At 42.7% G+C, this 26,589-nt stretch overlaps 1 protein-coding gene across 1 annotated transcript in view; it reads right to left on the reverse strand.

The window, feature by feature from the left end:
* Pde11a (phosphodiesterase 11A) overlaps nucleotides 1–26,589 on the reverse strand; it is a 353,700-nt gene that overhangs the window by 75,166 nt on the left and 251,945 nt on the right. The window contains exons 11-12 of the mRNA XM_034496108.2: nucleotides 15,732–15,878; nucleotides 15,174–15,281 (exon numbers count right to left, since the gene is read on the reverse strand). Coding sequence (XP_034351999.1) covers nucleotides 15,174–15,281; nucleotides 15,732–15,878 — 255 coding nt within the window. The remainder of the gene's footprint in view (nucleotides 1–15,173; nucleotides 15,282–15,731; nucleotides 15,879–26,589) is intronic.

Genomic DNA, 26,589 nt, shown 5'->3' on the forward strand with positions numbered 1-26,589 from the left:
AAGGAAATGATTAGCTGTCACCCTCTTAGATGACAGTGCGTTGAGTGGTCCGTTTGCTCAGCCTAGGGTCCCCATGGTGAGGGGTTTGCTTGCTGCTGCACCAGGACCAAGTTCGGCCTGTTTCATTCCCTTTTTTAGAGAGGATTGTCAGTCTCCACACAGACCGGAAAGGCCCTGAGTAAAGTGTGTTTTGACACTGCACACAGTATTAAGCATTGCATTTCGAAATAGGAAGGTATGAAGGGACTTTGAAAACTGCAAAGCTCCAATCCCCAGCTGCTACTCAAATGAGGGTCAGCAAACAGAACAAACCTTTGCTTTATAATAACTGGAGGAATAGAGAAGTATTCACATTGCTGTGTGATGATGTTCTAGAATTATCTTATAAATCGCTTAACACATATTGAGCTGATGGATAAAATGCATATAGGTAAGTCCTAGAAACTGAGGGTTAGACAACCCCGGACTGAGAGTCAAGGGGCGTGCACACTATTTGGAAGTCTTTGTTTCTGATCCCAGTAGCTGTGTGGACTACGTGGCTGGGGTGTAATTCCTCCTGGAAGCAGTTGGATATCATTACAGGCAGGGAAACGAAACCAGTTCTCCAGCTCCAGCTGGCCCTTTCATTAGTTTGGAGGAGGAAACACGCCTTTGGGAGAAAGATCTGCGTGCCCTCTCCATCTGAAGCCTTTGCCGCCCCTCCCCCTTACACTGTAAGTCTCCTGTTCCATTACTTATTAAATTCTCTATCAGAGGGCAGGAGGGGGGAGTGCGGTTGAAATGACTTTCCATGTAAGCTTCTCCTCCACGAATCTCAGATCACTGGCTAATACCTGTAAGACTTTTAGGGCAATGAAAAGGTTTTTCTTTTTTTGTTTTGTTTTTTTTGTTTGTTTGTTTTTTGTTTTTTGTTTTATTAGTTGTGGTTTTAATACAGAAATAACTGAGTGATGGATTCCTACACTGGCAATTTTATTTCTCAAAACTGACTTGGTTCCCTGGCTAGGTTTGGAAACACACATGACATCACTTATACAACAAATGAAAACGTTAATAAAGTTGTTCGAGGCTACGAAGTAGTCCTTGCCAACGCTTGTGTGCACCCTTCATTTTAAAACTTGCTGGACATTTGTTTTTGTTTATTTTATTACTCGTAATAGTTTTCTAAAGCCACACTAAGAAGCATAAAGCCAACAGTCTGCGGTCGCCCCTCACTGTTCATATTTCCTGATCTGTAAAGGCAGCCAGATTCTCTTGTTTAAGTAACTTGCTGACATCACCCCCATATTGCTACACATTATACGGGCACCTTAGCACTTGAGTATTTACCAAGTATTTACACACTCATTCCTATGCTGCTACAAATTCTCCTAAGAATTTTCAACTGCTTAACTTACTTAATATTCAGGGCACTGGGGAGCATCTTCCTAGCATCCCACCCAGTGTGCCTTGAAGCACTGATGGTGGTGGATCAGTCCCTGGTGGTGACTGATGGTCCCTGCACCTCCCTTCCATTCCCAATGTAATCCATGCCTAGAGCTTTCCTTTGATCACCCTGTACGTACTACCCACCGCCCAGCTGACTGATACACTGTAACTGTTTTTTTAATATGCTCATTTCCTGGAGTCCATATTTCTTTGAAACAACTATGCCTTTTCATATCCTATATGACTTTGTAAGAATCTATTAAATAAATTTGAAGAGAATCAAAAGCCTCACACTTACGTGATCCTTTGTTTCCTGGGGGTGGTTAGGTCTGGTTTGTCTCCTCCCTGGGGGATGATCTCTTATCTCTTCCTTCCTTTGTCTTTCCTCAATGTCTGCCTCATTTTTTAGGTCTTCATAAGGAAGTGTTGTCTATTTCTTAGGGAGCCAGTTGTTCTGAGGCTTTGCATGATTGGGATGGGGGGGGGGGAGGGTGGTTTTTCTATCTTCACCATCAACTGTTAGTTTTCCTAACAATTCTAGGGGAAATAATTTCTCTCAGGGTTCTAAGAGACTCACTACTTTACAGTCTGGCTTATAGAGTTGCTTTTGGGAAGAACACACCAGTCTTATTCCTGATATTTTTAGTGTCAGTTTGCTTGCTTCTGAATGTCCTCTCCATTCCTGGTGTTTAGCAATTCCACCAAGATGTGCTTGGTTCAGGGAGTTCCTCTTCATTCTGTTTACATTGTAAATCTAATCTGCAGGCTCAGTTTCTCCAGCACATGGCTCCTTGGGTCTTTTTGTTGTTGTTTTTCTTCAGTTACATTTATTTATTTAGTTTTTACACATGTGTACATGTATGGCTGTCCCATGGCATGAACATGGAGGTCACTTACAGGAGTCTGCACTTATTCCACTATGCAGATACAGTAACTTCAATTCAAGTGGCCAGGCTCGGGCAGCCTTTCCTTGTGGAGTCATCTCACCTGCGCTTCAGTATGTTTTTCCTGTTGTGTATGAGTGAAGCATCATTGATTATTGAATATTGATTTCATTAGTGTTTAAGATCTTTTCTATCTCCTGTACAGACTATTCTTTCTTTCCATGAGTTTTACATTTATAAGTATTTTTTGCTTCTTTTCTAATACTGTGGTGTTCTCCCCCAGATGTATTATCTTTCTTCCTACCTTCCTGAAGAAACTGATAACATTCCTGATATTTTCTTTTGCTCCTTTGAATTGCACACATCCTCTGGCCCCGTTCTTTGCTTTGTGTCCTCTTGGAAGTCTTTCCTACATTCACACTTAGAAATGAAATGATCTGAAGCTCATCTTACACCGGGTGGGTGCGAAGTGCCTTCGAGTTGCCAGGCCTCGCCATAGGGCAACCAAATGTCTGGTTGGCCTTTTGGTGGAGATTCCCATACACTAGACCTAAGCTCATGTCTCTGGACTCCCCAACCTGCTGCCCAGAACAGTGTAAACACTGAGACAAAATCAGGAGCTGTGGCTTCACACCCACGAGGCACTGGCGTTCATGAGTCTCTACTCTCCACATGCATCTGCCCTTTCGCTGGTGTCCTCAAAGATAGTGCTTCATTTCCTCCAGCAAATACTCTGGCTCCTGTACAAGTTAGGGTAAGAACAAATCTTCTGCGGGCTAGAGGGGATGTGGGGATTTGGCGACTCACCATTTCATTCTTTAACCCACTGTACCCTAACTTGTGGCCTCTGAAGTCTTATGTTGCCGAGCCTTGGCAGGTCTGGAAAAATTGTTCTCATGTATGTGCCTTCTCCATCCACCTCAGCCCTGAAGGTAGAGGCTGAGCCTTGTTTCTCTCTCTCTCTCTCTCTCTCTCTCTCTCTCTCTCTCTCTCTCTCCTGCCTTTGTTGCTGGGGGATTTTACACAGTAACCTTTTATTTTCCCCTTCTCTTGAAATTCATCACATCTCTAAAATGCTTCATCATCACGAATACTTTTGAGAGCTTAATGAGATATACAAACTCTCTTTCTATAAAACCTAATAATCTCATATCACTCCGAGGCTACCGAGCTCATCCCTGGACCCCCGGAATAAAGAATCCTTGAAGTTGGGCAGATACACAGTCGCACAAAGCATATTTACCTCTCCAGACTGTGATACCTGAGTTACTGAAGCGGTGCCTTGCTCTTGACTGTGATTTAAAGCTGCCTGGTAAATGGTTTCTGAGACTCATCAGGCCTGAAAAGTGTCCACCTGCCACTAAGTTTCCATTTGCTCCTCCCCCCTCATCCATCTTCCTTCAGTACCATCCATTCAGACCTCCATCTACCCAGAGTGAGCAGAGAGTCAGCTGCCTGCTGAAGATAATATACTTTCAAAAAGAAAACAGAGAGGCGGGGGAGGGATGTCTCTATTTATTTATTTCCTGAATCTAGCTTATTGTTTTATTTTTTCAAATAAAATGATATCTTTCCTCAATTATTATAAGTTTTATTGACCTTTGTGTCAATATGCCTTCTCACTTGCGTTCCCTCATGGTATACATCAGAAACACGAGCAATAAATATAACATGTCTAAGTAAAGAGACAGTCAGTTCATAGATCCAGTTCTCACCTAACCTAAGAAAAGCCCCGTTACAGCCCTTGGGGCTCCGAAAGGCCAGCTTTCAAGGAGCTGAGATGTTTTCTGGGATAATTTGTTTCCTAACTCCTACTGTATACAACAGTGAAGCCTTTAAAGTCCCCAGATCGATACAATTGCTTCTCATGTTCAGCTAGACTACCAACAAGTTTCTGTCATTAGCTAAAGTAAAAATCCAAGCCATTTAAAGCCGAGTCTGCGTGGCAGTGAGCGCCAGACTATCACAGACAAAGAAAGTGACTGTCAGGGTGGGTCTGCTGAATTCAAACAGTTGCAGGATACAATAGCTGTAGTGTCAGCCCTAGGTGGCGCTGTAGAGCAGTTTTTCAGCCAATAGGCTGTTACTAGGTACTTGCTGTGTATCAAGCAATAGGCATGTTTGAGAAAATAGGCGTGGGGAAAATACTAACAATTATTAATACAGTCACAGTGCTCAGTACATGCCAATGTACACTCTTCTAAACCTTTACAAGAACCTCTAGATAGACACTCTTCTTACCTACCTATCTCATAGATAATGTGGCTAAAACAGCAGAGGTGGAATTAGAGCCCAGACAACTTGGCTTGTGGATCCAGCATCTATTGTGAGACGGAGGTGGATGTGCAGGCTTTAGGTGGAGATGGCAGGTAATAGGACTTTCCAGAATCACTCAGCATGTGCTTTACCCATGAAGTCCACTGTTCTAGCACAGTACCAGCTGTCACTACAGAGCAATTTGACAGTTTTAGCCTACACTTGTCTCTGTTGCACCTATATCAACCTGATAACACACAGCATGTTACAGATAAGTCTCCATAGAAAACCAAGATCTGGCAGGAGAAATGAAAGAGCCCACTTTTATAAAATGGCTAATACATGCACAGGGGAAAGCCTACTGGGTACACATCAAGGGGTTGGTAGTCAAATTACAAAAAGCTTTACTCTGTGTTAAAAAAAAAATCCACAGAGAACATTTATTCATCAAAAGTTTATATACCCTGTATATTTCCAGGGCTTTGTTTTTTTAAAGAAAAAGATTTTATTTGTAATTTCAAAGGCGTTGGATATGATAATTTTAAAAAAAATAATCGAAAGTAATAAAAAATGAAATAGCTTGTGTTGAATTAAAATATGCAAATAATTTTGTGACCAGACTGCTTCAGGCTTGAGTAAAATATAGTGACATTCTGAAAAGTATCTATTCACTTAGCAAATTTTGATAACTATCTGCACCAGCCTAGGCCAAGGGAGAAGTGAGGCCCTGTGGAGATTCTGCATCATGGAAGAGCGTACTGGCAGACATTACTGGCCATTTTTGCTTTTGGAGACAGCAGATGAAGCACTGCGTGTTTGTCATGAATGCAGCCCAGGAGGTGTGCAGTCCCATGGAGTCATAATCCCAGCTAGGAAGTCTCACCTCAGCACTTGCACTTTCTTCTCTCACAGACAAGAAAAGCACAGAGTGACACTCAGGCCAGTTTAAGCGTTTTGAAAGGCAGGATGCTTCCAGGAAGTTCTGTCCTGCTCCATGCCATGTTCTAACGGAGATATTTATAGACTTGAGTTCACAGGTCCTGTGAATGGCAGCAGTGGGTGAGCCCTTAGCAAGAAGCATGTAGGTCCTCTTAGGCTTTAATTCTAGCACACAGTGTTGCCATCTTAAGCCTTCTATTGGTGTATTGTTACACTTACTTTAGCCCGATCACTCTGAAGGATTTTTTGGTAAATTCCCTAAGGTAAACAAATGTCTGGAACTGCACAGTTGGTGGTTGGCCCTGCGTCTAATGTGAGGAATCTATATGCAAGACAGAGACCTCCCAACAGGGACCCATGGCTCTTCAGGGACCCAGGGCACCTTCAGTGACACCTCCAGTCATCCATCACATATCTCAGTCATTGGAGAGTAACGGTGGTTAAAAAAATAAAACTGTTAAGGACCATGTTTGAGCTCTATCTGCATTTACTGCAACTCCTAGATGCTTCAGGCTGGGATTCTTGTCTTGTTTGCTTCAAAAAGCAGGGGCTATGTCTTGGTACAAGTGCTAATGTCAAACTATATGATACGCTCCAGTCAGTGATTTTAGGCAGAGGATTTTTTTTCAAGCCTTACAGTAGCATCAGACTTCTCTTGATAGCCAGCAGGGCTCCTGAGTAAGCTTAATAACTTCTTGCCACAGTTGGCTCTTATTTTAAATAAGAGGTCCTTCTTTGACAATCAGAGACTGTGTGTAATGAAAACACTAAGCAGAGAAGAACAGCTGCCATCACAAAAAAGCCAAACTATCTCCTTGGCACTCAATAGCCAGACCCCCTTGGTGTTAAGAGTGGTGGCTGTAGAGCTGAAAAATAGACATGCCAGCCTATCTTGAGACCAGGATTGTCCCCTGCCCTTAGGGGACCACCATCAGCACCGACATGCCACCCTCTCTGTTATCATAGCACTCGGCACACCGCCATGCCATTCTAGTTGTCTGCATCATCTGACCAAGTGGGATGGTTTTGACCACATTTGCTTTTCTTTATTTTGAAGATGAATGTAGCCAAGCATTTATTTGGCATTAATAAACTATTGATTTAAGCACACAATGATTCTCCCTACCAAACTCAGGGCTGGTGAATTTTACAGTCTATCCCCAAACAACTTTCTTCTACATCAGGGGATTTCAGAACATACTTGGTATCAGATCCTAAACCCCAAGGTGTGTTTGGCATTCAAATAGTGCTGCAAATGCTTGTTTAGCAAGTCTTAGACAGGAGAAGTGCCAAAACTCAATGATGTGTCTTGTAAAATTCTCGTGTTGAATAGATGTTTAAAGCATAAATGAAACATTTTAGGTTAATTTTATCTATTATATTTAGTTATTTTTAACTGCTTCTAAGACTTATCACTATAATATAAATATTTTGGAACTATAAAATCATTAAAAGTAGAAGACAATAATGAATGGTATGTACTCCTGCCTAACTTCAGTGGAGTCTGTGTTTGTAGTCTTTTCCTGTCTGTATATCCAATTACTTTGGTTTGTTTGCAAGAATATTTCAATACAAATTTCTGGCATTTGTCAATATTGTTTTTTGTTGTTGTTGGAAACAGGGTTTTGTATCTAACTCCACACTGGCCTTGAACTCACATCAATCTCCATGCCTCAGTCTCCTGAATGAATACTCCTAAATACTTTCAAGGTTGGCAACTTTCTTTCATTCTCTTCAAGTCCCGATGTAGTCATGTAAAAATCAGTCAACACATTTCTTCTTTTACATTTCGATAAAATGTGCAAAAAGAGGAACAGGATGGCATGAGGAAAACCTCCAACTAAGTACCATAGCAGGGCTTAAGAATAAAGCATCGAAGGCTGGAGAGGTGGCTCAGTGGTTAAGAGCACTGGTTGCTCTTCCAGAGGTCCTGAGTTCAATTTCCAGCAACCACATGATGGCTTGTAACCATCTACGTCGGGATCCGATGCCCTCTTCTGGCATGCAGGTGCACGTGCAATTGAGCACTCATACACGTAAATAAACAAATAATCTCTTAAAAATGTTAAAAACAAATTCAGATTTTAAAAAAGAACAATATATCAATTTAAAGGGAAATAAACTTGGAAAAATGCTCAAGGAAACTGAGGCTTCTCTTCTACAGTTGGACAACAATAAACAGAGCAGTGTCTCATCACATCTACTGCGTGCATTTTGCAAAGAAGCAAAAGAAGATGACTCCCAAAGCCTTAGCTTTTAACACCAAGAACATGTGTCTTTAGTGTTTTGGTGGGGTATGTTTGGAAATACAGTTTATATTTTATTTATGATAAATTACGAGCGAGCACAAGATAATATCACAGGTGTGTGAGCACACAGAGAGATCACTTGGTGCATATTAATTGTGCAGAGAGCCAGGTCTCTTGAGGTATCCCAAGAGATCCAGTTGATGGATTTCAAGAATACAGGGGCTCTTCAGAGCTTACCCCAAATTTTATTTGCCACCAGTGAATCAGGATTAAGTATGAGACCCATGAAAATTTAAAACTTTTTAAAGCCCTTCACTTAACACCCTTAGGTGCCAGGTTTCAGTCCCAGGAAAGTGCCACTAGGAAGTCAAACAGCGCAGAACGGAAGCTTTGATGGATGGCTGCTGGATCTCTCTGACCTGAAGGATTTGGCTGGCGTCATAAAACACAAAGCGACAGATTAAGCAGTTTACCAACACCATAAAAACCTCAAGAACAAACTCACTCAGAAAACAAAAACAAAACCAGCAAGAACCCTAATTTGTAACTAGATATCCCCAGACCCCAAACTGCATGCATTTCCTTATAAGCCTGTACCCAGGAGCAAGGGCTTACAGTTTCTTGGTAATGTCAGACACGATTACATCCATACACTTTTACAATTTACATGTCCTAAGAAAAATACCCAGTGCAGGCTGATGGTGCGGGAGAATTTATTTTCACTAGGAGAGGAATGACCCATAACTCATGAACGGCGATGCTTAAAGTGAGTTATGGAGGTTACTCTCCTGTGAGAGGAAATGGATTGGAAGATCCTTCTGCCCCGTTGTATGTTTGGTTATTAGTGCACCAGGTTCTTAATTACTTGTGGCCTTGCCTCTTTTCTTTTGTAAAATAAATGTGAATAAAGAGAACGCCAACTAGAAATATGGAGAGCCTAATCAAGGCTCTGGAGCTCAGGAGGAGAGAGTAAAAACAAAAGCTTTTTCACACAACTGAAGGGCAGGAGCCTTAAATGCAACTGAACCACTGAATGCAACTGGTCTGTCCCATTGATAATTTATGATGTCCACAGCTGATTTTCTGCAGAAACATCAAACATCACTCCTTCCCTAAGTACAAAATTTGCCACACTTTTACGTTACATCTATGTGCATTAAAGATTTAAATGTTTTTTTTCCAATGTGCAAATTTCATTTTATCACTATAGCAAAGCTTTAGAACATATAGAAATTTTGTGAAGGGACGCGTGACTACCTATACTGGCAAGGTGGTGCGAGGGAAAATGTTCTTTGGAGACCTCAAACATGATTACTATTTACTTCAGTGGAGCCGGTCACAGAACTTCCTGTACCTGCCAATGTCACAAGGAATTTGATTCTGTCTCCTGATGCGGATTCTGGTTACTGAAATGTTTTATTTAACAACTGGCTGGCTCTGTCCTTCCCAAGGGGAAAAACAAAGAGTTCTAATTGTATTCCAGAGAGATTCCTTTTGGGGAAAATTTTTGACCTCAAGGATCAGGACTTATCTGAGAATGTCAGTCACTGGGCTGCATGAGACTCGCCAGCTTAAGGCTGGACAGATTTCCCCGCTAAGTGTCCCTTCTGTTCTCCAGCTTGAATTATTGATAAAATGGCGTGGCTATCTCCCCAAATAACCTTGTTGACAACACAAAGGTGGACTGAAGAACATTACCTCCACACCGAAGATTTAGGATTCCCTAGTAAATGTCAGGAGGTGTCAATGTGTGTGCTGTGACACTTGGTTATTATTAGTGTTTAACTGTGGTTTCCCACCAGTGCCATGCCGCCAGCGCCACCATAAATTTTAATGTGATCACATGCTCTTCTCTTTTCATATCCAGCGAATTCTGCAAGATCATAATATCCTATATGAACCCTAGCTGAACCTTAGCGCGATGCGATAAGAGCAAGCTTTTGAGCATTGAAAGTTGTTCGTCATTATAGTGCTTAAAAAAAAAAAAAAAAAAAACCCAGACACCGTGCAACATGGTTCTTCAAATAATATTTCCCTAAGCTAAATTCACTCATTCAATTAATCTTTATTGAGCCCTACAGGAAGCAGGGCAATGCCCTAGGTGATAAAGAGTCTATTTATAGGACACTAAAGAATCCTGACTCTTAAGGGCTCTTTCTGTTCCCCTTGGAAAATCTGTCAGAGATTCCACACCATTTATAATGCAAACAAACAAAACACATGCCTGTAACTTAGACATCAAGGCATGCCTTTTAGTCTACAGAATACAAGCAAAAACGGTCCACTCCTGTATCTAGTTTACACTGCCAGTACAGGAGCCATGGACATAATCTCTCATTACACATGTGCACAATGGGCTAGCATTTTTTTCTTTACATAAATAATGAGAATTTGTATAGATACCATTGGTGTATAGGTTTTTAGTCTCTGTTTAGCCTCATTGATGACAGCATTATCTAGTATATTTATTAGAAGTCAAAGCTCAGAAAAATGTTAACTATATAGGTATCTCTTTCAAATAAAAGATAGCCTTGAGGCTTTGGTTCCATAATTAAAAAAAAATTCCAGCGAGGAACAAATCAATAAACAATCAATGGGGTTCCCAGTGAACTAAATACTCATACACATTTGTATAAAATTGCTTGTCCAATAAAGTTTTCCTTTGTTTCCTTTAATTTCTAATGGGCTAAAGTTATTTGGTTTCCTAAACAGGAGGCTGGATTCTTTTGCAAAACCATTTTGAGTCAATAATCTTATTTTCTCTGCGAGAAATAATTTTAGAGACAAAAGCTAGGAAGTTGGTGCAAATATCCGTTTGAGTGTCCTGTAGTTTGTGGTCCCAAACCTGCTCAGCGGTGCATAGCTACGCACCTTCCCCTTCTCTCAGACAATGGGGTTAGGAACACAATCAAATCTCAGGTCACTTGGAGGAGGCAGGATTATTCCTACTAACCCACAGTCATAAAACAGGCCCATCTTCATAGAAGCATCTCTGTTCCGACAGACCGGCTTTGTTGGTGAATATGTTAAAGAAAACATTTAGTTTGCACTGGCCTGTATCTGTAGCTCCAGAAGAAGCACTTTCAAGGAAGGTTGGTCAAGGTTTGACTGCTCACTGCCTTTCCTCCTCCCCCTCCCCCCTCCCGATTGGTTGGGAAACTTTGCCTTGGAGCGCCATCTAGAGGGAATTACAGCACACATCGGGCATTTTCTCATAGTCAAAAAATTCCTCCCTCTCTCCTCTGTCTCTCCCTTTTCCTTTTTCCTTTCTTCCTTCCTCTATTACCTCCCTCCCTCCCTCCCTCCCTCCCTCCCTTCCTTCTTCTCTTTTTCTGTCCCTTCCTCTACCCCCCACCCCAACTCCTTCCTGTTGACTGGTGGTAACCCCAGCACTTGGGAAGCAGAGGCAAGATGATCAAAAGTTCAATAATGTGACTACAGAAGCATGGAAGGTAAAGGGGGGCTGTGGGGAGGGGTGGTGCTCTGGAGACCAGATAGTAGAACACAGATGTATGTATGTATGTATGTATGTATGTATGCATGCATATATGTATATTTACCTATACAGTTTAAATGAAATGACACTTGGAGTGATAATATTCCCTCAGGAGCTTTAGACTATCTAACAAAATCCCCAATGCCAGCCAGGCAGGGGAAACTAGCTCTCACTGTATCTGAAACTGTGCAAGTTGCCAAAGTAGAAAAACAATGAGCAGTCGCACCTCCTGGCCTACCAATCATACAATGACTAGAATTTGTCAAAGGGTCGAGAAAGGTTGCCATAGTGACACTGATATCTCGGAGGTAACTGACTTGTCCACTTGGATTTGCATCCTGCTCAAGAGGAGGGAATCATGCCTAGCACTGTAAACCTCACCAACTACCTATGGCTAGCAAGGTCAAGGACCCTAGAGGAGAACCTTGTATGGCTGTTTCCCCAAAACTACAATTTCTAACTGTATTCTAAATATGTATTTTTATACCTACAGGTATAGCTTGCACTCTTTATCAAAGAAGCTTCCTTTTGAAGCTATCTGCAGATCAAGAATCCACAACTGGTCCAAATGCTGACAACAACAGACTGTGGGATGCTCAGCCACAGCTGAGTCCACAACACACCTGCATTATCCAGGGCTCAGGGAACACCCCCAGGGACGGAGCAGAAAGAGTGTAAGAGACATATCATCAAGATATCTGCTCTGCGGTTGTGTCTTTTATAGGGAAACTGCACCCATGAAATGTCAACAATATGGCTGCTTAACCAAGATCTGTACAATGACAACACCAGTTGACATGCCAATGTGGAGGAGGGAAATGCCATAGGGCCCCACTTCCAGATGAAGAGCTAGAGGCAATTAATGGCTTCCGAGAGAGAAAGACTCAGTCTTCTCCAGGAATGAGCTCCCGATAGACCTGTTATCCAATCCCAAATGGTCAGTCCTAAACATATGCACATGCTAACATTGCACAGACTCAGAAGGCTGTGCATATGATCCTAACTAATGATATAACTACAATTCTGAGATTGAAGAAGATTGAGGTCACGAATTTGAGAGGGAGTAGGGATCAAGGGAAGGAGGATGAACAAGGAGAGGTGGAAAGTATTAAATACAGTGTTCACGTATGAAACCCTCAAAAGAATAATGCCAAGTCAGGAGGCGGAGGATGTGGCGAGCACACTTGGTAGGGGTTAGAAGTGAATATAATCAAAATACATTGTATGTATACTGGAAATTACCAAAAAACAATCAAAGCATTATGCTTTCAAAAAGAATTTTAAGGGCATTGTCATCCACAAAGCTAATTTAAGGCAGCCTGGACTACATGAGACTGTCTGCAAAAAAAAGAAAAGAAAAAAAATCCAGATTAATAGAGAAGTTTGGTTTGGGTTCTAACTTGTTAGACAGAATTAGAATATGTAGTCCCTAGAATGGAGACAGAGTCCCAAAATAGTGAAAGACCCCAGTGGTCTTCAGGGCTGCGTGCAGCTCTAGTGCCCACACACGGACATAACGTGGGTGTCCTTTGCTACAGGCTGAGATCATGTGTTAGAAACTAGATTTGATGGGTGACTGAAGTGAACGTTGTCTACGTACACCAGGTAGTCTTAGCTATCTCCAGAATTAATGTCTTGATTTAAAAAACTCTGCTTAAGTAGATTTTCCAACACTGACCTGGCAGAGATGCTCGTGTAAGGGTTAAACAAGTTGGCACTCTAACCATCACGATCCTTCAGTGAGTTCGGCAAAATGAAACGAGCAGAAAGTAACGACTCTTCCAGATGCAGCTGCATAGTTCCGTGCGCTGGAGACTAAAATAATACCCACTGACATCTTCTTTCTAAGACTCCTTCCTGCAGTGTGCAACCTCCTGCCCTTCTCCCCAGAGAACAACAGTGAACCCTTCTATTTTTGCAGCAGAATGAATACGAAAACAAAACCCAGACTTTTTCTAACAGGGACGCGTCTCCAAGTTGCTGAGCAAACACAAAAGTAATGGTACCCTTAAAATACTCCGACACAATGATGCCCCCAATTATGAGGGGGCAAAGCCGGCAAGCTCAACTTTCCCCTTCTTCTTAAGAAGTGTTCAGACTTGGTACCACAAAAATGTTCACTGATAACCCCTCAGCATTTTATTCTTTTACACCCGTGGGTGCACAATGACCCCACCACTGCTGCCAGATGCCTGCTTCCCTAGAGGCTTGTTACAGAAGACTTCCTCCACCCTTGACTTCTTTAATGCACGGTGTCTAGAACATTTTTATTTCCTTTCTTTGAGCAATATTTCTGCTTGGTTTTTTTTTTTTTTTTTTTTTTTTTTTTTTTTTTTTTTGCGATGATTTCACGAATTCCCAGGTTTTCCAAGACAACTAGTTAATAAGCCATTGTCTTGGCTGAGCCAGACTCACAAGCTCGACACACAGAAACAGTTTCTTGTCTACTGAGTTCTACTAAAGTTGAGCAAGATGGTGTTTTTGTTTCCAAGCAACTGAGCAAGTGAGCCTCATGGGCATTTTCCATCCGTAAGTAACTTCTCAGCTCTAGTGTACACAGTAGCTGGCAGGACTGGTTTGCTGCCTCGGTGGACCCCCCTCCCCCCGCCATCCCACCCCCCACATTCCAAGGGAGAAGTGAGTCCCTTTTTGTTGCTCCTTAGTACACACACCTGAGTTGAAGCCAGTCCATCACTCACTGTCGAGAACTGACTAAATGCACACAGAGTACAGCTGTACTAGGGTACAGGGGCTGGGGATACATAGGTGAATGTTGTTAAAGGGGTAAGGGATTGTCTGTGTCCTGGATGGCTTAGCAGGAAATGAGAGATTAGGAACTTAAGACACACAGTAGCAACACAGCTGTCCTACGCTGGTGCTCTGGCGGAGGAGGCAATTACTGATGCTTTGGGAGACAGATGGAACTTTGTGGAAAACTGGCATCAGATCAGTACCTTAAAGGCTTAATGGGCAGACGGAGCACAGGGTGAAGATTTTCACAAAGAGGAAGAATAAACTTTGTTCATTTGGATCAAAAGAAAATACATTTCTCCCAAGGTCCCAATTTTGTTTAGGTTTTAAGATGGGTACAAAGACAGGAGGTATTTGTATTTATGTTCTAAGAATCCAGAACTCACCGTCTATTGTTTGCATAGTAAATATGTTTACATAAACTCACACGTGTGTGCATATCTATACATGTCTCTGTTATGAAGAAGCAGGAAACCCAACATATTCAAGTCAGAAAACATTCTTCTTGGTCATGTAACAGTGTTAGTAGAAACTGGGCCAACGGTTCCTGTTAGCGAATGGGAACAAGCAGAGGCTTTTGTTTTGGGCCTTGCCATCAACATTTGCTTTCAGAGTTAACCCCAAGGCTGGTTTCTGGCCTAGTGCCCGGCATTCTCTGTAAACCACACAGGGCTCTATCAGTGTCTGCTCTTACCCCTCCCTTCTCTTGAGACCTCACTGGGCATTCCCCTAAGCTCGTGTTCTTTCAGAATTCCATATTCTCCTGGGTGATGTTCACACACCCTCTTGGACTTCTGCAGCAACTCAATCTTACCCAGGGAATCTCTCCTCCCTCTCTTTCATCTCTATTTCCTCCACAATGAACTTATACGGAAAATCCAAGCGTTAGGGGGAGGGAGTAAGATGGATGAGAAAACCAGCTGACCAAAAGAGAACACCAAAAAGATGCCCGAGTCTTCACTCCATGGCTATCTACCCACTTTCAGGTGTCAATGGTTTCTTAGCTTTAAAGCTCAGATGTTGTCAAATATCTACTGCCATAAACAGGACATGTGTGGGCTGCCATGAAATAACCACAGGACAATTTTTCAGTGAAATAGAAATGTATAGGAGAAACTAGGGGGTCCACACAAATGGAACTGTCGCTCCGACACCGACAAACACACTTACGGTTAGCATGGCAAACATCAGTTGGCACACATTGAAGGCGTGTCTCCAGTTGTGGTAGAGAACCATCCGATAGTTTTTCCTTACTGTCAGAAGCCACCTGCATAGGGTCTGGAATGGGAGGGAAGTGAGTTAGGGAGTGGTTTGTGTCCTCAGAGGACTGCTGTTAATGTGAACAGGTGGCTCAGCCATTGAGTACGTACTGTTCTTGAGGCAGATTTGGGTCCAATTCACAACCATCTGTAACTCTAGTTGGAGGGTATCCGATAACCTCTTCTGACCTCCCTGGGCACCAGGCATGCATGTGGTGCACATACATACATGCAGGCAACACAGTCATGCTCATAAAGTAAGACAAATCTAATATAAAAAAATGAACAACAACAATAAAAACCCTCCTAAACTTCCACTAACACCCTGCCAGATTCTCACTACACTTGCGTGGAGTCCACAAGGCAGGGATCATGGCCTACACTGTGCCTTTGGAAAACCTTTACATCACAGTGGCTAAGACACTTTGCCTGGTGGACTCCTTAGCTCATCCTACACAGAGCATCTCACCTCATAGTCGATTTTAAATTTCTGCACCATCCCCAGCTCCATGAACATCCGTAGAGCAGCTGTGATCATGGCATCAACATCAAGGGAAAAGTCATCGAAATGGATGTCATCGATGGCCAGTTCTGACACCAGGGGGATGTTGGCTGCCTACAAAACCAAAAGACATAGTCATTGAAATGGATGTCATCGATGGCCAGTTCTGACACCAGGGTGGATGTCGGCTGCCTATAAAACCAAGACAGCCAAGCAAAGCTCAGTAGCTTTACCTAACCCCGTGTCCAGCTTTCTTCTGCTTATCAGTGGTCCACATAAATCAGGCCTGACCCGCATTTACACTCTGATACTGCTAAACTCTGAGCTATAAATGTCTTTTGTTTCTGAGCAGCAAATGCCCAAGGAAATGGAATGGGGAGGGAGGGAGATGGGAAGCTAATTAGAAGATAAAATATACACACTAGATCTTTCCACAGAATTCAGAATATACAACTGTCTAGTTTACGGGAACTGTGGCCATAGGATATACACTTCGATGCATATTGCTACATGCAGAAACATCTGGGTGGCCAGCAGCTATGAATTTTATTTGCTGCTATACATAATAGGAGGTAGGAATACACCAGTCTCCCTTGCTTCTTCCATTTCCAGTGTATCTTGTACCTTGCAAAAATACTTGCAAAACCACATGCATTCTGTATATTCAGAAGGGCAGAGAAGGGCAAACAGTTCAATTCTGGTACAAAATATGCTGCATTGATAAAAAAAAAAATTGAGCCACCTGGAGAGTTAGCATAGTTTCAGTTAAAGATAAATTTTGCTATATTGTTTAGCAATATACAGTACTGCTCATATATATTCAGGGTTTCCAAAGACCCACCTTGGTTGGTTGTCAATCATTATCCTGCACAAACCTAAAGGAGAGGGAAACTAAATCTTTGAAAATAATTTCTATGCTAGTTTTTTTGGGTTTGCCATGTCATTTGGGTCACTCTTGGTGTGTGTGTGTGTGTGTGTGTGTTTATTTTATGGCTTTCAAGTTACCAGAGACCATTGCGTATTTGTATTCCTGGTCTACTCACTGGGTATAAATTACCCTGCGAGTAATTTATGCCCTGGAACTACTTTGGCTAAGCAATTAAATCCAATGCTGGCCACTCTGGGCATTCCAGAAACCACATAATTAATCCTGCCTCTCCAACCCTGTGCGTTTCTGCAAAAGTTTACATGCCTAAGCTAAAATACAAACACTGGTTATTCCCCACACTATGGGTGAGCAATGAACAAACCTATGTGGTGGGCCAATTAAGCATCCATTTCGAAGCCTTTACTTTCATAAAAAATAATCCCCTAGGCTTTACCAAATCATTTTTATATACCAGTAGTTTTGCAGATACTAGATTCCTGGAATTAAAATAGTAAGGTTTTTGAAATTCAAACACAGTGGTATATGTGTGTGTGTATGTGTATGAGTGTATATATGTGTTTACGTATGTGTGTATGTGTTCTTATGAAAGTGCCTTGCTTATTTATTTACTTTTAAACATTTTCATCAAAGTTAAACAAATCCATATTAGTTTTTCTAACATATATATAAAATAATGGGTTTCATTATGAATGTCACACGTTTGTGTCAAGTATTTTGCTCCAAGTCAATCCCTGTCCTATTACCTTGTTATCTTTTTTCCTGTTAGCCCCAGTCCTCTCCACCAGTCCTCTCCACCCGCTTCCACTTCAATGGTACAAACATACATTTAAATCTGCAGCCCACATATGAGCAAAACCACATTCTATGTGTCTTTCTGAGTCTATCTTGTCTTGTTTAAGCATAATGATTCCCGATCCACTTTATTTATTTATAATGTATTTATAGTTGTCTATTTATTTTTGCAAGTGACACAATTTTATTCTTCTGTGGTATTTGTGTGTGTGTGTGTGTGTGTTTGTGTGATAGCAGACAGAGGCTGACACCATGTCTTCCCCATCCTCACTGCCTTACTCTTTAGACAAAGATGATATCACTCACTCAGAAGTCATCAGTTGTCTAGGTATCTGGCCAGTGACCTCCAGAGATCCCTGTCACAACAGTGAAGTTACAGAGCCCGTGCAGCTTTTTGTGGGGCTGGGCATCTGAACTCAGGATCATGTTCCCATGGGAAGCCCTTATCTGAGGAGCCATCTCCCAGACCAACTCCTTTCTTCCTTATGACAGAACAAAACTCCATATCATGTCTTGTCATTGTCTGCATGAACCACATTTTATTTATCTGTTATTCTGCTGACAGGCGTTTAGGTTGATTCCATACCTTGGCCATTGTTAATTGGGCAGTAACAAACATGAAAAACCATGGATCACTGCAGGATTAAGCACCTCAGCCGTGAAAACAAATCAGCCCTACCATGCTATATCACACCACACACACACACACAGAGAGAGAGAGAGAGAGAGAGAGAGAGAGAGAGAGAGAGAGAGAGAGAGAGAGAGAGTCATATTCCTCTGGCAACAAATGTTTTTCCTCACCCAGAAGCAGCCAGCTTCAATATCTAGGTTTATTTTAAATTCAACACATAAGGTAGCTGCAATTTTGTTACTTGTTACCATTATTTTGTTGCAAGCATTATCTCTTAAGTTCCCACCATTGACGATAATGCTCCATCTCACTTACATCTGACCGTAGCAGTGTGCTGCTCTGTTGCCTCCTGCACTAGCCCACTTCATACATGCATTCATGCACACACCTTGTTTTGTTAGGTAACATTCAACATGAATACCATTACTCCCAGATGGGAGATACTCAGTTAATTTATGCAGTTTACTATGACCACCCGACACTTCCGAGATCTCATTTAAAATCCTATAGCAGTATTATCTGCAGCTCAACAGCTCACAGTGGCCTCATCATGGAGCCGAGGCTGGCCTTGAACTCCTGGTCCTTCTGCCTCCACCTTCTGAGTTATGTGCCACCATGTTGGACTAATAATCTTTACTGTGTGTTTGTTGTCCACATGCTTACCATGAACTCAAACTTCTTGCTAGTAAATTGGGAGAGAACTTACTAATATTAGGTCTCCTTTAAAAAACGTGAGATGCCTTGGGAAATCTATGATTTCATTAAGAGATGGCTCCCAGGCTCCTGCTTTGACTTCCTGCTCTGACTTCCCCAGATGAGGGATGACAACTCTGAGATCAAATAAACCTTTTCCTCCCCAAGCTCCATCTGATCAGGGCTTTGTCACAGCCACAGAGAAGCAATCAAGATATCGCCTCACTTCTTCAAAGATGTTAATGATAGTCCCGTTTAACATTTCTTCTCCTTTCCTATTTTGATCTTTGCTTTGATCTTTGTTCTTATGGCAACAGAAACACATATGATAATCTACTCAAAAATTTGAGTAGACAGGTACTATTAAATGTGTGCATATTATTGTATAGTGGACCTCTAGAACCTTTTCATCTTATGTAATCAGACCAAGCAACTTCTAATATCTCATTCTTCTAGCTTTTGGCCACCAGCATTCTGTTTTCGAGTTTGGTTGCTCTGACTGCCTTATACGCATAGAGTCATGCATTATTTGTCTTCATGCGACTTGCTTGTTTGACCAGCATACTGTTGTATCATGTAAGGAGGTCTCTTCCCCTTTAAAGATACTATGCCATGGGATAAGCATCCACCACACTTTGTTTATCCTTAGATGGCTTAGTGTCTTCTCAATTAGCCATCTGCCAATAAGGGAGTTAGAAATATCAGAGGCTTTACAAATCTTAGAGGTTTTCCTTGGGTTTCCCAGTCTTGCTTGAAAGCTTCTATTACACCTTGGAGGTTACCCTGCAGAGGGGATGACTGATATATTTGCTCAGGGAAGTTATGAAAGATCCACCTTCTTGTGTCTTTGCTCTTTAGGTTCTCCTAATCTCTGGAGAATCTTCTGGAGCCTTGTTGGGAGCCTGTAGCAGGATCTGGGCAGCCTCAGTGTGGAACCGTTCTTTCAGTACTATCTTTAGCCTGCCGTCCTTTGCATTGATGGCTCCATGCAAAGACCCCCTGCTCTACCCTATTCAGAGGCTAGTCTCCAGACAGAGAGTGGAACAGGGATCCTGCATTCAGCTGCTTCTGCGACTTTCTCTTTTTCCTGTCAGCAGCCCCACATTCATGCTCACCCTTGAAGGCTCTCAGAGCCAACTCCTGAGCTGTTTGCATGGAGGAGTCTTTGGAGTAAACCTGACCGCTCTGTCTCTGCGTCACCAGCTGTTTGGATAATCTTAGGTTTGCTAAGTTAAATCCTATTTATTTGTCTGTTCTCTAGGTTCCAAAATGTCATTAATCAGTTATTTCCTGATTTATTTGGCTTTGAGAATTTATACCGCATCATCTGTTACTATTTTAACAAGGCTTGAACAAGAAACAAGGGAACAAGAAAGACAATGAGTATGTCTGAGAGACTATATTAATCCATAAATTATCAAAACTATTGCTTTTTAAATGATACTTTTTAAGTGGCCAGGTTGGGAACTCAGAAGTAAGTCAGATCTAGTATTCAGTGCTTTTTAGTACGTGTGCCTGGAGGCTGCCATGGTGCCTGTGCATTTAGTGAGAGCAATCACACCATAGTAACAACAGATACTGCACTGTGGCTCCTTAGGCCAGCCCCAGAACAACTTCGCTCCCCTCACACCTTTTTGGGGGTTGCATATAGAGAATACCAAGCATTTGAAAAGATCTATGCTGCAATTTGTTCCAATTCAAATGCAACCAGGAAACTGCTTCCTAAGAGACAAAGGCACTGACCAAAATGACCTAGTTTTTTTTTCTGGTCTCAGCAGGAAAGTCAGTATCTGAGGTGAAACAGGGGACTGAACCCTTTACCAACCGTCACCAAAGGAGCCAAAGCGGCAACAGAGACATCATCGCTGCTCTCCTGGTGGCCCGCGTCTTCTGGTTATTAATAGTGTGGTTCTTTGTGCCATTATAAATCTCCTACCCTTCAAAGGCACTAAATTCACTTAATTATCTTAAAAATTAAAGAATATAGGCATTTTTTCATTATGAAATGTTAATGGAAAGGAAATAAGAACATTAGGTTGAGAAATGGAGAATGACCTGTGGTTCACTAAGACCCAACCTTATTGACCTTGTCTTTTTTCCCTAATAGGTTGATTGATCCACTGTTAAATCATACCAGTCCATACATCACCCTGAGCCCTGCTGGAAACCCTTGCTGGCATGTGCAGCTGCATAAAACATTCCTTGACTTTTAGAAGCGACCATTTTACTAAACATGGGTAGTGTTCATCGGTACATTGGTACATTCTTGGGTTCAAGAGTAGGTTCTCAACAATGAAGAGTCAAAAGCAGAGGCCAGCCTGAGGAGATAGGTGTGGTGGGCAGGCTTACCTGCAAAAGCCTGGGAACGGCCTTCCATGGCCAAGGTCCTTGTGCATAGACGCATGCCCCCCATCCTGCCTGAGGAACACAGGATGGGACTACGTCTTCTAAGCCTATAATTATTCTAGTCATAGGATATTAACAAAACAAATCAAAGTCAATTTCTCAAAGTGTCAGTCTTTGGCTTTTAAATATTTATAACATGCCATATCCCTAAATCAAAGAGGGGTGTCACAATCCAAAATAACTACTGAATTAATAGCCAGGAAATAACATTTGGATAAAGAACCATTTAGTTTACTGCAGCAGTAAATGAAAACATGGAATTATGAGTCCAGGAGCTAATTTGAATAACGCTTAGGAAGAGAGTCTACCTGGCCGGGAGTACCTGGTGCTCCAGTGCCTGGTCCTTTTCTTTGTTTGGATCTTAACAGTTTAAGTGCTTATCAAAGGGAGCCATAAACCACCTCTTCTACAACTGAAAAGGAAGTTTTACAAAGGAACTATAAAATGTAAACTATAATTCTGGATCCCTTTGACACATGAACACTACATTGTGTGATGCTGAGTAAGAGGGAAGAAACAGCAGAGTGGGTGGCAGGTCAGCTCTGTCGGTTCATTCTAGACCAGTCAGGCGCTTGCTTCTCTGGACAAAAGCAGAGGTAAGAGGAGGTCTAAGGCTTTCAGGACTGGAGGAAAGAGGGAGCTAGCTACAGAGATGCCTTACTGTGTGCTGGGGATAGCTTTTAGTATTTTATGAATATTAATGCATTGTTTTTTCTTTAAAAAAGCACATTAAGATATTTAAATTGGGGATATTTAAAATCCTGTATTACAACGGATCGACAGAAATAGATGATAAACAACTCTAAATTTGCGGTGTGATTGGTAGAGGCAGAGTTGAATCTGAGCCGTAAATACTGGCTCGGAAACACTACGCAACCTCTGGAAATGGACGAATGCCAAGCTCAGGATCACCCATTCCTGTCCAGCAGAAAGTAACTTGGCATGTCATGAACAGCACTTGGGATTTAGCTGCAGATGACCTGCCTCGTGGTCAATTTCTAATGATGACCATCCTGGGCTGTTATAATTATATTGCTGCTGTGACCACTGTGTCAACCAGCTTTCCCTGATGTAACCAAATTCCTGAGAAAATCAACTTAAAGGAGGAAAGACTTAGTGGTTTATGATTTCAGTTCATGGTTGATTGGCTCCATTGCTCGAAGACCTGCCATAAGAAAGAAACATTGTGATACAAGGCCTGGTGGAGGAAGGATGCTCATCCCATCACAGCCAAGGAGCCAGGGAGGCAGGGCAAGGTAGAGGGAGGGAAGAAGGGATAGAGGGATGGAGGGAGGGAGGGGGGTACGGTTAGGGCTAGGAAGAGGGGGGGGGGGCGGGGAGAGGGGAGAGGGAGAAGAGGGAGAGGGAGAGAGATAGAACTACTTCCTCCAACTAGGACCCACCTCCTAATGTAAGGGTCTGAAAATCACTGAAGAAAGACCATGGATTCAGATAGTACACAAAAACAAAGAGTGTTTATTCTGCAGAAACAACCAGCATGTTGGGAGTCAGCCATACTTTGAAATGGTGACCCTCGACAAAGGCTCGCAGGCCTTCTTAAAGGGAATTGGGTGAACTCTCTAGAAGGTTAGGTAATCTAAGGCTTCACTGGTGGGTGCTAGGGGGTCATAGGCGGTCAGTGGTCTGCATTCCTCTGTCATAGACATTTAGCCGCAGGATGGGATAAGGCTGTTCGAACCGATGGCCCATCTTGAGATAAGCCATTCTTGTGTTTTTCCCATTCTTGTGGTTATCCCCAGGCTGTGCTTTGGGAGGGGGTTTTTATGACTTTGTTCCTGGATTTTATGGTCTGTTTCTGAAGCTGGTGCCTTATGGCCTTCTTCTCAAAAGCAGACCTGGTCCTTTAATACCTGAACCTTTGGAGGCATTACAGAGCTAAACTCTAACAGTCATTGTCCTTTGAAAGCACATATCATTTCCCCAAAGAACAGAATAGACATAGGTGCAATACATACACTTGGGAAACAAGGCAGTCTCTAAACCCAAGGTTTGTCTGGAGGTGCAACGAAGTACCGAGGTAGTTTAAGTGTTGTAATGAGGGAGACACGTGACATTATTATAATCCCTGAGAGAAATAGTTTCAGCTTGGTATTGTATCTTAATTAGAAATTGCCACTAAACTTTAGCTTTATGAAGTTTATTTAGATAATTTAAACTTTAAAGAATACTTATCACGATTAAAAAGAGTTTCAATAAAGCCTGTTCTAGAATGTAGAATAATGACTGCATTCCTGAGACTCTCATGATGGGCTCCAGAATAGAAAGAAGGACACACAGAATAACGTGAAAACCCAGGAAGTTCAGAGGCAATGAGAAGAGAGACAGTCACAGGCTGAGAAGCACAGGTCATCTGATGTGAACCCTGAGGGATAGGAATTCACCAGGGGAGGCTGTGGCAGATGCTGTTTTGGGCAGAGAACAACAGGAACACAGAAGGCTTCTGACATCTCTGAGATGACACAAACCGAGAACTGTGAGTACAGAGGTTCCCAAAGCCCTTGGGCTCACAGGACTTGCTCTACTCAACTCAGAAACCTGGGATGCCCTACCAACTGCAAAATTCGAGCTCATTTAGGTAAAGGTTATCAATTTTTCCAAACTCCTATCCATGGCTTCCGACCATAGTCCAGGCCCCTGACTATCCCAGAACACCACAGCTAGCTTTTGTTATCTGCTAGATAAGTCTGTTCCCTCAACTCCTGGTGATGGCCACTCCCTGTCCTCCATGGTTGGAACTCCCTTCAAGACCTCCCTTTCAAAGCTGTGCTCCTAACTTTGCTGTGGTGGGTGAAAAATGTAAATACTGTTTTCATATGAAAAAAGTTATTCGTGCTTTCTCTTTCTTTGTTCACTTAGCAGCCCACCTTCTCTTTCTAGGAGAGTGTTGTGGTCAGACAATCCCATGTCCTCCAGGAAAAGGAACTTGGTGTTGGTGAGCAAGGCTCTATGTTTAATGGGTCATGAGGAAAAGAATTTTCCTGTTCACATAGGATACAGGGGTGAAAGGAGGAGGGGTCCTGGAACCTGCAGCTGATCTCAGTGCATTTATCAAAGAACCATCAGGGAGGCACTGTTCAAGTTGGCATTTAGTCTAGGCTGTGCCCCACAGTTGCTTGCCCCCTCTTCACTCTCTTGCTCTTGCTCCCTTCTCTTCTCCTCTTGTTCCTGCTCCATACCCCTCTCCCTCTCTCTCTCTCTCTCTCTCTCTCTCTGCCTTTCTCTGTCTCTACTACTCCCTCAACTTCCCTCCCCAAGCCCTGAATAAACTCTATTCTATACTATACAATACTGTGGCTGGTCCCTCGGGGGAAGGGATGCCTCAGCATGGGCCCACAAAGGCACCCCTTTCCCCCCACACCATATCACACCTCCATCAAATATATTCCTTCCTTATCTTATCTTTTTAAAAACACAACACACAGTAGTTGAATCCAGACTCCAGGCTTGGCCTGAATTTGATTAAGTGGACACCTGCCAGTTTTTGTACTCTGGGACTCTCAAGTGACTGGAGAATACTTTAACCCACCATCATACAGTACACACATATGACCATCCAATAGCAGTGACACATATGTAGGCAATGCACCTCAGCCCAGTATCCCAAAACACAATGTCTGAGAAAATCAAGAAAGACTTACAGCATGCTGGATACCTAAAGGAATGTTGGGGCATCCCTAAACTTGAAGCCAAAATGAATCAGCTCAAGGCTCTAGAGTGCTGGGACAGTAGTTAATGAATGAATCAACTCAAGGCTCTAGAGTGCTGGGACAGTAGTTAATGATGTCCCTGCTTCATGCTGTGTCATTGTTTGTAGGAAAGAGGATAATATGCTGTCTCAGTTGTTGGGTCTTACGTATTGACAATGTCTTCACCACTGTAGGCAGGTTTGCACAGTTAATTCATTAACTATTCACCATGAATGAAAGCTGGGAATAGAAGACCATTGAAGATGCTCTTCTCAGACCATGACACAGAGACTCTTGGTAGGTGTGGGGTCAGACAAACTTTACTAACTACTCTAATGAATATTTTATACTTAAATAGACACATACACTCATGTTCATGAGGTACAACACACAAAATACACTCTCTCCTTCTCCCTCCACACTGCCCCCCCACCCCCCAAGGATGGGTATCTCAGATGGTACAAGGATGCCAAATAGCCTTCTAACTTTGGCTGACTCCGATGTTCTCTTTGTGCACACAGCACCGGAGTTATTTTTGGTAGGGAACACATCGAGGACTCCTAGCCTCTGGTCTTGGTTTATGCTTCCCAGCTCTGTGACCCTGAGCAGAAGAATACCCTACTTAATTCCATGGAGGAAGAACACTACAAGATTGCTGTGTAAGTGCAGCATGGCAGCCCTACAAGTTGGTCAGAACTTTGTATAGTGTCCTTTTTCCTATATCTGAACGGGGGAGGAAGTGACTGACTATTTGCAGATTTCCAAGGTTATGCAGCTTGTATTTGACTTGAAGTTTAGAGTGATGGCAGCCTTTGTGGCAGGATGCCAGCCCAGCACTGCCCTTCTAGCTCAGGATCTGCTGTTCTTTGTTTTCACCACCACAACTGCTTTGCCTTTTGCATAGCATTTCTCTGACTTGTGCTCAGTGGGGCCTTAATGACGTCTTGCCCTGTTTGACTTCAACCTGCTGAGTTTTGCTTCAGGGTTTGCAGCCCCTCTCTGCTCCAGGGTGAAAGGAAGCTCAGTCACTGAGGTGCCTTCCCTCCTCTGTGCTGCTGGCTAGCATGCAGGCCACATGGTTGTGAGGCATAATTCAAAGACTCATTCAGTAGCTTGATAGAGGAAAGGCGAGAAAGAGATGAGGAAGTTGTGCAACAATCAAAGATGAAGCTGTCATAGAGCATCAGATTCTAGAGATCTATCAGAGCATTGGTCTCTAGAGATGGATGGATCAGAGCATTAACCTCTAGGGATGGACCAGAGCATCAGCCTCTAGGGATGGATGGACCAGAGCAACAGCCTCTAGGGATGGACCAGAGCATCAGTCTCTAGGGATGGACCAGAGCATCAGCCTCTAGGGATGGGCCAGAGCATCAGCCTCTAGGGATGGATGGACCAGAGCATCAGCCTCTAGGGATGGACCAGAGCATCAGCCTCTAGGGATGGACCAGAGCATCAGTCTCTAGGGATGGATGGACCAGAGCATCAGCTTCTGGGACAGAGCATATGGCTTCACATTCTACCATGAAGCAAAGGCAGGGAATGGTGAGACATGAGCTTTAGGATGACCATTAGTAGCTAATGGCAGCGTTGGGCTACCCTGAGGGTGAAGAGAAAGGTGCAGAACCACTGGCATGGATGTGAACTCTACTGGAGTTCCAGGTCCATGCTGCTCAGCTTATACCACACTATCTTAGCCATGGCCCA

Source organism: Arvicanthis niloticus, chromosome 2 (genome assembly GCF_011762505.2).
Source record: "Arvicanthis niloticus isolate mArvNil1 chromosome 2, mArvNil1.pat.X, whole genome shotgun sequence".
NCBI classification, from domain to species: domain Eukaryota; kingdom Metazoa; phylum Chordata; class Mammalia; order Rodentia; family Muridae; genus Arvicanthis; species Arvicanthis niloticus.